The sequence below is a fragment of the Colius striatus genome, chromosome 3, assembly GCF_028858725.1.
Source record: "Colius striatus isolate bColStr4 chromosome 3, bColStr4.1.hap1, whole genome shotgun sequence".
In the NCBI taxonomy this organism is placed as follows: Eukaryota; Metazoa; Chordata; class Aves; order Coliiformes; family Coliidae; genus Colius; species Colius striatus.
In genome coordinates, this window is record NC_084761.1 from 18,583,570 (window position 1) to 18,595,642 (window position 12,073).

The following is a 12,073-nucleotide window of genomic DNA, read 5'->3' on the forward strand; positions in this document are numbered from 1 at the left end:
CCAGAATATATTAACATTTAGCAAGCAAGGAGGGGAAAAATCTAAATGAAGGTGCTAACATTACACACTCACAGGACAAATTTAAAGTGCTAAGAGAAAGGCATTTAGAAGTCAGAGAATAGACAGGACAGCATAGATAAGCCAATGCAGCCAATCTGAGGTGTGGCAGAACAACAGGAAGTCATTCAAACAAGACAGCTGGGGAATAGGGTGGAGGAGAGTCACAAGCAGCAGCAACAGAAGGATTAAAATAAACTCTTTTTTTTTTCTTGAAAGCAGTAGTGACTGAGCATGGGACAAAGAAGATGGTGTTCTCACAGTACAAAGGTCAATGAATTTAACTTTTTCTGTAAGTGTGAGATTTCACATCAAGTCTGAATATTTCAATCCCAGACAAGTAACACTTTTTCATGAGTTACAAATTCCTCATTTCTTGTTGCTTTAGATTTTGGTTAATGGTTTTAAGGTATTCCTCAGAGCTGATGAATTTTAAGCGGAATAGTGTTTTCTTTGCAGTCAAGTATTAAGTATGGAGAAAATGATCAGGGTACATTATCAAAGCAAGTTGGGGCTGAAAGGTGCCATCCAAAATCTGCTAGAAGACTGAGGTGTGTATTGCATACAGGAAGCACATCTTAAATACAGATTAAAAGCATGTAACACATCAAAAGGATAATGCCTCACAGCAGCATTCATCTCCAACATTTCTAGGTCTCTGACAGGCTTTCTTTCTAATACTTAACATTATCTCCCTTTCTTCTGGGAGTTATCTACTTGTTAACAGCAATCTCACTTTTGGAACAGAGAGATTTCCAAAGTGAAAACAGCTGTCCTCATACCATTACTGTTTGGTTAACACATAAACTACAGTAGAAAGAAAATTACTTGGTATATGTACATTCTTCTTTAATGCAGAAAGCTGTGTCAAACGTTGATTTACTAAATTCAAGTAGACTTACTAGTCAAGATCCCAGATGACACTATCCAGACAGAGTTTTGGTGATATTACCCTGTTCATGGAGTTTCACAGTGCCTTTAACCCAGCCGTGCCACCAAAAGGAATTGGCTCTGTTCACCTCACTCACCGAGACCCCGCAGCCCCTCCGTTATAGCTCTAAAAGCGCATACAGTTGGTGAAACAGGTGACAAGACTGATCTGGGTTAAAACTATCATGTGAAAACAAGTTTGGGGGTTTTTTTAACCTAGAAGAGGTTTCCATTCTAGTTCGTTATGTAACTGCATAAAGACCCGTAGAAGCATAAAGGCACAAACGCAACGAAGAACGTCAGAGCGTGGCGGGGACTGCTCCTTCCCTCAGCGGTACCCCGGGGCGGGGACTGCTCCTTCCCTCAGCGGTACCCCTGGGGCTCCCGACTGTGAAAAGGTATAACGAAAGACATCACGAAGAGCACTACCAAGCACAGCCCGGGGCTGCTACCATTATCAGCCGAGGAGGGGCAACCGTAAAAAAGAGGTAACGACGCTCGATACCGAGATCAGCCGGGACCCCGAGGGGGTTGAAGCCTGCGGCCCTCTCCTGGCCCACCCCCGTGCGCTACTCCGTCCGCCGCGGGGGCAGCGCACGGAGGCGGCCCGGGGAAGCACCAAGAACTGCGCAGGACTCTGCCTCAGTCGGGCACCGACGGACACCCTCTCTGGGCTAGCGACCGACGCCGGCACCGGGCACCAACCGCCCCGCCCCGCCAGAGCCCGCCCCTCAGGCCCGCGCAGGCCCCGTACGGCCGCGCTGCCATGGCGGCAGTGGATGGCGCGGAGGATTCCGCCGCCAGCCCCGCGCTCTGGGCAGAGGTACGGGCGCTGCTACCCAACACCGAGGAGGCGCTGACCTTGGCGCTGAGCGGCGAGGTGGAGGACTGCATCCCGCCCCTGCTGCGGCGCGCGCGCGGGCTGCTCTATGGCGCGGAGGGACGGCCGTGTGAGGCGACGGCGGCGACGCTGCGGCGCCTCGGCGACGTTCTGCGCGACTACTCCTGGGAGAAGCTGAACGCGGGGCCGTGGCGGGAGATCAGCAAGGCCTGGCGCCAGGTGTACACCTACGGCTGCCTCTTTGGGGCTCTGGCCGAGGTCGCTGCCGGCAGCCCGCTGGCGCCCGCCGTCCGCCTCTGCGACATGGGGCTGCTCATGGGCGCCTCCGTTCTGGACAACGTCCTCGCCCGTCTCGTCCGCGTCCTGCAGATGCGGCTGCCCCGCGCGAAGCGGCGCCTCTCGCCTGAGGGCAGCGCCAAGGTACCGCCCGCGCGCGGCTCTGAGGCGGCCTGGCCCCTCTGCCGCCGCCTCACCCGGTGCTCCCCCACCCCTCCTTGCCCCGTACCCTTGCGGCGGCGCCCCCATGGGCTCGCCCCGGCGTTCGCCCGCCTCGTTGTATGCCCTCAGGCCTCTCCCGTCAGGCGCTCCCCGGGAGCGTGCGGCCCGGCGCAGGGGGAGGTGGGCCGGGAGGTCGGCCGTGGAGGCCTTCGCTAGCAGCTGTTGAAGCAGGGCGTCCCTGTTCCAGAGGGTCCGGATCGACTGCCGTCCAGCCCCTGTTGTGCCGCCGGAAGATGCACTCCCACACCTTTACTGCCCTTCGCTGGAACATTTTAGAGACAACTATCTAATTCCACAGAAGCCTGTAGTGTTAGAGGGAACTATTGATCACTGGCCGTGTATGAAGAAGTGGAGGTGAGATGTAAAATTTTCTTCCCTGTCCAAGTAAGGGTGAAAGGTGTGTGCAGTGTCAAGTGTCTTGATACTCCGTAGAGCAGTGGAGAACTTTACAAAAGATGGGTGCCGTGAGAAGTGACTTTGTTGACAGCACCATCCTGTTGCAATGTTTCCTTGCTCTATAGAAATTGCTTCATAAATGAGGGAAGTGCATCAAGCCATCCAGAGCATTGGATGGTTAACGTTCCAGTACACTAAAGAAACTTAGTCCTGGGTGGGCGAGAAGTGGAAGGCAGCCCTCAGCCCTGTGAACCAGTGAGCACACTGGAAAGTTGATGTGTCTCAGCTGGAAACCACATGTATTGCTGACTGTTCTGGTGAGCTACTTGCATTTTAAATGAGTCTGTGTCAGACACAGATGTCTCAGAACTTCCAGTGGAAAGCGAATTTCAAGGATGCCTTAATAAGTGTGATTGACTTTTTCATTCACAAGTACAAGTGCTGATGTTTATTCATTTAGTGTCATGTTTGAGTGTTGAGTTTCAGACACAGCTATTCAGGAGTGAGTAGTAACATCATGCTGCTGGTGTAATGAAAACAATGGAGCAATTGCGTCCAGTACTGAGAACAGAATATTTGTGAGATAAAGCTTATAATTCCTGAGGAAAGGAGGGAAAAAACTACTCACACTTCATTTGAGTGATTGCTTTTGTTCCACTGCCAAGGGTAAAATTGACATTAACTGTACCTTCTCAGGGAAGGTACTCCACTTCTTGACCTCAGACACTTAAAAAGAAAATATTAACTTCATTTAGTTAATATTGTTGTCAATGGAGATATGTATGCCACCCATCAAAGTAATTCCTCAGACTTCAGCTGGGATGGGTATTGCTGGCACCTATATGCAGAATTTGGCACTGACAGAGTTGATCTAGCGTTAATGGTAACAAGATACAGCATTTTATTTAGCAAATGTGCAGTAGGCAGCAAAAAGATTAGCCATCTGCAGGCGAGAGACTGGCAGCTTAAATCTCCTTAGCTCATAAGAAAACAATCGTTAACTGAGGTGAACAAGGTTTTAAAACAAAACAGATGATTGTGGCATAAGATACACATAAACTCGACTGCTTGTTCCTCTCTGCTTGCATCCTTTTCTGCTAGCCTTTGTCTCTGGCTGGTTGGTTTTAGAGAGAAGCAGCTCATAGTACTAGGACTTTTAACAGCTTGATTTTGATTGCCTTACATTCAGAGTTGTTAAGAGCAGTACAAAAGGGTAATGAGACTTTCTTTATTTCAGCGTGGACTATTTTTGTCAAGTCGCAGGGTGCCGCACAGTCCCCGTGGAGTTGGGTTCCCGATACACAGATGAAGAATGGTCTCAGAAGCTCATGACTGTCAGTGACTTCATCAACCAGTATATTGTGAATGAGGTCTGTCACTCTCGCTAGGTTTCATCTCCAAATGCAGCATTGATTCCTGGTGCAGAATTTCTGCTTAGAAGAAACACGCTTAGAGGTGATGTCAGGGAAGGCGCTGTGTTGTAAGGACAACTCTGAATTAAAATATCTTGACATATTTTCAAGCCAGGTTTGATTTTTATTTTTTTTTATATCTAATCAAATGTGCATCAACTGGAATTTGATGAATGGATAGATACCTTGTGCAGCAAAAGCCTAAACAAAGGTTAAGGGAGCCTCAGCCAGTGGTATCGTTCTTCTCAGTTATTAAACCGCTTTAAACTGCTTTACTTTCATAGCTGAGGATTTGCAGCCTTCCTTTCTGTTTCCTAGTCTTCTGGCAGGAAGGACTATCTGCCATTGCAGATTGGTCTGAGGTGTAGTCTGGAGCAGACTGTCAAGGTACTGGGAGTGAAGGTGAACTAGTCTGCACCAGCAGGGTCTAACTGTAAAGATGGAGAGCGTTGTCACAGGATTGACAGCAGAACTGTCGAGACTGTAGGATAACAGCCAGGCTTCTTCCAAGAACTCGTAACTAGATAATTAATTGACTGTGAGGATATATTATGCTGTTACATTTTCGGTGTTGCTCTAAGTTACTGTTTCATGAGACTCTTAGTCTAACTAGACAACTGTTGAAACAATGCTAATACTTTGAAATAGGACGTTGGATGTTAGCTATAAGTAAATTAACTGACTGAGAAGTCTTACCCTGTACATCACTGTGCATTTTTTTTCTTTCTCTTGTAATTTCAGAACAGTGTAGGATACCTTGCGCAGCACCAGCTTTTTGATCAGGTAAAACTGAGTGAGTATTTCTATCTTCCTGCTGTCAAGTGTTCCCTTTGTAGCACAAGTCATCCCTAAGGATGTCAGCTCTAGTAGATGGAGGGGCCTATGGAGAATTCACAGTATTTCTCAAGTTGCTGCTCCCATACTTTGGAGCAAAAGAGGGATTTGTTCCATTTGACTGAAAGACATTCCAGAGGTGAAGACACTCAGTCTTAGTGCTGTTTCAGTACAATGTAGCATATACTTACAGGAACATTGCTTGGAAAGCAGCATTTAAATTATATTGGAGATAAGGAAGAACTTTTTCACTGAGAGGGTTGTTAGACGCTGCCACAGGCTGCCCGGGGAGGTGGTGGAGTCCCCATCCCTGGAAATATTTGAAAAACCCATAAATGAGGTGCTGAGGGACGTGGTTTACTGGAGGACTTGGCAGTGTGAGGTTAGCAGTTTCACGTGATGATCTTAAAGGTCTTTTCCAACCAAAATTATTTCCCCAAAGAATATGTAAGTCAGGGAAGAGATTTGGACAGGAAACAGTCCTCAGTGGTGATCCATTCACCACGTTGTGAAATGTCATTCCAGCTAACCACAGATTAAGTTAGTGAGAGACACAGAAAGGAATCTCACAGAGAATCAAGCTTAGTACATAAAGGATCGTTTGCTCCTTTCCTGTGAACAGCAAACCTACTTATTCTTGAGAGTTTCTCTGATTTCTGTTAAAGGGTCTCTGAAGAATGAGAAGCCCTGCTCTTTCTCCCACCTCTCTTTCCAGCAGAATCTCCTTGCTAGGATAAGAGAGTGTGGGGATATTTCCTGCAGATTCCTAGCAGTTAGCTACTTCTGTCCTGCATTTGCTGGGCAAGCAGATCATTTGTGTTCTTTGTGTAAATCTTTGTTCTCTGTTTTATGAATTGCATACATCTGGCAAGCCAGCACATACCTCTTTTAATGTGTATTTGTTTATGGGCATAGATCCCAGAATTGAAAGAAGATATCAGGATCCCTGACTACTGCTGCCTGGGGGAAGGAGAAGAAGATGACATCACCATTAACGCTTGGTTTGGCCCAGAAGGCACTGTCTCACCTCTTCATCAGGATCCACAGCAAAACTTTTTAGTTCAGGTCTGTACTCTGGTTACTTTACACATGTTACTAGTGCTATACCTAGCAAAAAAGCTTATGGTATCTAAGTGTTACAGCTGAGGGTAGCAGATGACTCGATGAACAATTGAAAGATGGAGGATATGCAGATCTAAACTGAAATATGCAGACATTGTGCTTTTCTGTTGCATTTGTCATTCCTGCAGCTTAATGTAATCTTGTAGGCCCATTGAGATTGAGACAGACCATCATTTACCCTCATTTTACAGATGATAAATGGAAGTCACAAGAAGTAGCTTTTACAGGGTTGCACAAGGAGTTTGTAACAGAGCTGGGAAGAACCTGGATCCTGGCATAGTGTTGTAAGGAACTTCCTTTTGTGAGAGGCAAGATTTTGGGGTAGGCTTAGGTGTGTACTTTAATGCACTTCCAATTACCCAGAAAAATATCTACTTGTGCATGCATGAAGAGTCAGATGAAGCAATGTTTGCAGTGTGACCTCATTGGTACTAGTTGGTAGGCTTTTTGGTCACAGCTTAGTGCAGGGTAACAGTAACATCCAGGGGTCATTTGTGGTGAGCGCGCGCACACACACACACACACACACACACACACAGACAGACACACACACACACACAGACAGACACACACACACACACAGACAGACACACACACACACACAGACAGACACACACACACACACAGACAGACACACACACACACAGACAGACACACACACACAGACAGACACACACACACAGACAGACACACACACACAGACAGACACACACACCCCCACACCCCCACACCCACACACACCCACACACCCACACACAGAGTAAAGGTGGGATTTTCTTGGTTGGAAGTTATGGGACTGAAAAAAATACACTTTCCTTACAAACTTCAGAACTTGTGTTCTCCCCAGAATTTGTGTTCTCCCCATTAATAGCTCATGGCAGTCCAGGTAACAAAAAAACTTCAAGGGTTCAGACAACAGAACCAATATTTTCGTTGCTTCCATGCATCACCAAGAATATCACGTAACACTTGTTCCTTGAGTTTTCTAGAGCTGTAAATTAATATCCATGATCCCTTGGGGTATGGAAGGTATCCAAAAACACATGGACAGCCATAGTTATTCAGATCAATGCTCTGGTAGTTTAGTCAGCAATAGTGAAGAGTAAAACAGGGCAGGAATACATTGATACTTGTCTAGCATTTAGAATATATTCCTATGCTGTCCTTGATGCAAGAAGCTGAACATCTCGCATCACAAATTGGGTACTATTAAGTTTTCAAAACATGCAGGAAAAGCAGCTTGGTTAGGAATAGTTTGGTACATCATGCCAGTCCAAGGTTACTTGGGGTGCTGATTTACTCTTTAATGTGATAGTTCCAAACAAATAGGGTTATGCCTGGACCCTGGAGAAATCCTGAATCCTGGCACGTGCAGCACGAGCATTCACCTTAGGCCTTTTGCAGGCGTTCCACTGGTAGCAGTGCAGGAATCAGCTTTGACTCTTGTTTATTCTGCCACTTTATTCTAGGCACTGGTAATTACATTTGCAATTCAGTGTAGCGTCCAGGTCAGTCAGTCCACTTGCCTTATGAATTCTAGTCTTTCAATTAGCGCTCCAACAAAAGGCCTAATTTAATGAAGACACAAAAATAAGAGTTAAAGGTCACTTAGTGCTGGTAACTCTTCCTGCTGATGTGTGCTGCCTGAAGACAATCTCCTTATTCTCAGTTCTTCTGATTACTTCCTAGCTGTGGAGAGCCCAAATAACTGTATCAGTTTGGTCCCTTAAACTTCAAATTTGAAGTAATTTGGTTAAAGGTTTCCAGGTATTTCAAATCCTCACCTGCTCCATGTGAACAGCTACTTGCATTCCAATAGACTGATTTGTTTTAACTTTTTATTATAGCAGTGTCTGTTTATCACTAACAAAGATAATGGTGATTCTTGTCATCAGATGTATTTTACTGTGAAATGCCAGCTGCAGCCCAGTTTGTAGTAATGTGTGGGTCAATGATAGATGGAAAACATTTATGGATATGGATTTATATGTAATATATACACATGTATATGTATATATGTAATGTATACAGGTGTTTGGAAGGAAGTATATCCAGCTGTATTCACCACAAGATTCAGAAAACCTGTACCCCCATGAAAGCCACATTCTTCACAACACTAGTCAGGTAAATAGTTGCCTGAAAGTTTAATACCAGTCATGTTGTTTTATCAAATCATATTTGAGTAAAGACATTCTGCTGATGATTGTTTTGGTTTTTATAGGTTGATGTCGAAGATCCTGACTTAGTTAAGTTTCCCAATTTCAGAAAGGCTGCATTTCAGTCCTGTATTCTGATGCCTGGACAGGTTCTGTTTATTCCAGTTAAATATTGGCACTATGTACGATCGCTCGATATCAGCTTCTCTGTCAGTTTCTGGTGGTCATAGCTCTGAAGCATGCAGAAAGTCTGTTAGCATTGTAACAGGAACTAAAATTCAGAAACAAGTAGCATCTGGCATCTTCTCAGAAAAGAATTCCTTTTAAGCGTGAGACTGTTCTTCACTGTCCAGAGGTTAGAGGTGGATTAAAAAAAACAAAACAAAAGCCCACACACTCTTGCTTCAGTACGGTGAAAGAATTGGGATGGGTAAATGGAAAGAAGATGCTACAGCCACTTTATTTTTGTACATCTTTCTGATATGGACTCGGAGAGCATCTCTTAGGTCATCTTGTGTGTGTGTGTGTACATCTGAACTACCTTCATGTACAGGCACTGCTGGGACTCTTACTTCAAATTGTGTTATCATCAGCTTAGTGCTCTTTTCTACTTCGATGTAATAAAGTAAACATTGGGAGTTTTATAAAAAGTGAGGGATGATGCTACCCAAAGGCCCAAGACAGTAAGATGCTAATCTGTATGGAAGAACTTACAGGTGTTAAGGCCTAGGAACATCATTCGTTGTAGTTAATCTGTATGTTTAATTGCAGTTAAATAAACAGAAACTTAATCATACTTTGATTAACAATCAGCTCAGCTGCTGACAGGCTGCTTTCTGCAGTGTCACACATTTCTACTGAGGAAAAGATAGGCTGCTGTTTCATCCTGGTATCTGGCAAATCTAGTCCTTGTCGTTTTTTTCAGGTCACTCTTAAAGAAGCATCCTTACATAAAACTGGAGAGTGAAGGGCTAATGCTCAAAACTAAAAGAATCTTAAGATGATACCTTTATTTTTTTCTCCCCCAAACACTTTGCAGACAGAATCTGGCACTGCCCCAAAAGTCTTGTCCTACTCTTTTCCAATTGCTTTGGCAATTGGAACATTCCCTTTCTTACTGACCATAGCTGACTGTGACTTGCGCTCACAGCAGAACTCTTCTGTGTCTAAATGTCTAAACCCACCTAGGAACAAAGGACCACGACTAGCTCTAAGTACCAAGGGCCTTTGGTACCCCCTAAGGGCAGGGAGGGCTCAGTTGTGTTTATGGTCCAGGCAAAATGGACAAGACTACTCAGCTTGTGGAAGAAAACAGAAATCAATCCACTGTCATGGTTTGACGTGACAGCCTTTTCTGGTAATGGGGAAGGAGCTGTAAAGATAGCTCCTGTAAGAAGTTGCTCGCAACTCTCCCCAGCTCTGAGCCAGACCCACTTATGGGGCTGAGCCAATTAGACACCTCCATGATCACTTTTTAAGAAGAAGCCAGAAGAGGAGGTTTCTTCCTCCATCTTCTTCCTTCTTCTCTGCCTCTTCTTTTATTTCTGGCTGGTGGTGGTGCAAGGAGTAGGAACAGTGAGAGAAACAACCATGTGGACTCCAAGGTCAGTTATGAAAGAGAGGAGGAGGTGTGCTGGAGCAGAGACTCCCCTGCATTCTGTGGAGAGAGCTGGTGAAGCTGAGATTTATTTTCATTTCTTTAAAGACCCCGCATCGGCGGTAGAGACTCATTTTGGTAATGAGCCCGTATCAGGGGCAGAGACTCATTCTGCTAAAGCTGACCCCAGACCAGGGGCAGTGATTCACTTCATTAAAGGCCCCGAGCCAGGGACAGTGACTATGGCTGGAGGAGGCCGTGTCCCGTGGGGGGAACCCAACCACTTCACTGCAGATCCCCCCGAGCCAGGGGCAGTGATTTTCTTCTTTAAAACTATGGCCGGAGCAGGCCGTGTCCTGTGGGAGGGACCCAATATCCACAGCTGTAACTGTGGGGAGGAACCCACAACAAAGCAGCTCATTAAACTTATGCCCAGAAGAGGCCTTGTCCCGAGAGAGGGACTCTGTAACTGCAGAAACTGCAACTGTGGCAAAGAATCCACGCCTGAGATATTCACCAAGGACTGTGTCCTGTGTGAGGGACCCTGTATGGGCAGAAGCCGCAGCTGTTGGGAACAACCCACACCAGAGAAGTTCGTTAAGGACTGTGTCCTGGGGGAGGAACCCCGTGTTGGAGCAGGGGAAGAATGCCAGGAGTCGTCCTCATCTGAGAAGACAGAAGCAGCAGAGCCCAGCTGTGAGAGACTGACCGCATCCCCCACTCCCTGCCCCCCTGAGCCATTGAGGGGGGAGGAGGTAGAGACATCTGGAGCAGTGACCTGGGAGGAAAGGAGGGATGGGGGAGGGAGATCTTAAAGTGCTGGTTGTAATTTTCTCATCATCCTACTCTCTTTTTGCTTTTATTCCATTCTGTTTCTTGTAGAATAAACTTTCCTACTTTCCACTCTAAGTTGAGTACTGGAGTCTGTTTTGCCCAGAACTGTAATTTGCAGCGAGCCCTCCCTGCCCTTGTCTTAATTTACAACAATCTTGCTTACCTTTTTGCTCCCATTTCACTGGGTCTTCCGCCATCCTAACGAGGGTGGGGGTGAATGGGGGCACCAAGCGAGAGACTGTGGTGGTGCTGCTGTGCTAGCTGGGCCAAACCACGACATCCACCAACAACCAAAACCATAATGAACAGGAAACAACCCAGAGTGGCGGGATGATGAAGACTACAACCAGTCGTTTAGGACCACTTTCCCCTCACCCTTCTTTTCTGGGGCTCAGAGCCCTGATCCTGATGTCTTTACCTCTTCCCCCAGGCTCAGGGGGGCAGAGAATGGGGGTTTCAGTCAGTCTTTTCCTGATAGCTTGTGCCATTTGTCTCTTCTCAAGGCAGATGGACTCCTCACAGGTCCTCCCTGCTCCACAGCGCAGGGTCCCTCACACACCAGGCAGCGCTGCACAGGCTGCTGCAACATGTGTTCAGCCCCAGTGCTGCAGCTCCTCTCTGCCTCCTGTGTGGATCTCTCGGGCCTGCAGGCTCTCCAGCACAGCCTGCGCCATGGCCGCCTCCTCACACAGTCTCCTACCCGTCCAGGTGCGCTCACCCAGAGCTGCTGGTGGCTTTCAGTCCTGCCATTGCCCTCCATGGGCTGCGGGGGCACAGCCTGCGTTCTCACCATGGGCTGCAGCGGGGTCTCTGGTCTGGCTGCTGCTCCCCCTGACTGTGGGATCCATGTGGTCTCCATTTTGTACCATTCCTCCACCTCCTGCTGCAGATTTCCCTTCTTAAATAGTAATAGCAGAGGTGCCAGTTTGGTCCCACCAGGCTGGAGGTGGGTCTGCCTCTGAGCCAGGGGATGTTTGGAGAGCTGCTTACAAGGGCAGCACTGCAGCCTCCTCTCACGCTTATCAAGCAAAATCCAGCTCCACAGAAATCCATGACACTAAAGAAGGGACCAAAATCAAGCAACAATGCCAGCTGTTCAAACTCTCATCCTAGAGCAAATAGCCAGCACTCTTAGTGAGACTTCAATCACTACCTTGATTTTTCACCTACTTGAAGGCCTGTTTCAGTTGTGCAATTGAAACAGTACAGTGTTGTGCTTCGGACCCAGCTGGCAACAAAGCACCTCTCGCTGAACCACCCCCCGGCATCCACCTTCTCTCTCCTTATGGTGGCAAAGGCCTCACCAAGATGGAAAGAAAAAACAATAACCAAAGACCTTGTGGATGGAGACAGGGGCAGGGAGGGGGCAGGGAGGGGGCAGGGAGGGCTCCCTGCC

The 12,073-nt window shown here is 46.9% G+C and overlaps 1 protein-coding gene across 1 annotated transcript; it reads left to right on the forward strand.

The window, feature by feature from the left end:
• Positions 1-1,723: 1,723 nt before the first annotated feature.
• On the forward strand, positions 1,724-12,047 carry KDM8 (lysine demethylase 8). The gene is made up of 7 exons (XM_061994165.1): positions 1,724-2,248; positions 2,514-2,680; positions 3,960-4,092; positions 4,876-4,917; positions 5,884-6,033; positions 8,122-8,214; positions 8,312-12,047. The coding sequence occupies exons 1-7, from the start codon at positions 1,754-1,756 to the stop codon at positions 8,474-8,476; spliced, it is 1,245 nt and encodes a 414-aa protein (XP_061850149.1). The 5' UTR covers positions 1,724-1,753; the 3' UTR covers positions 8,477-12,047.
• The last annotated feature ends 26 nt before the right edge of the window (positions 12,048-12,073 follow it).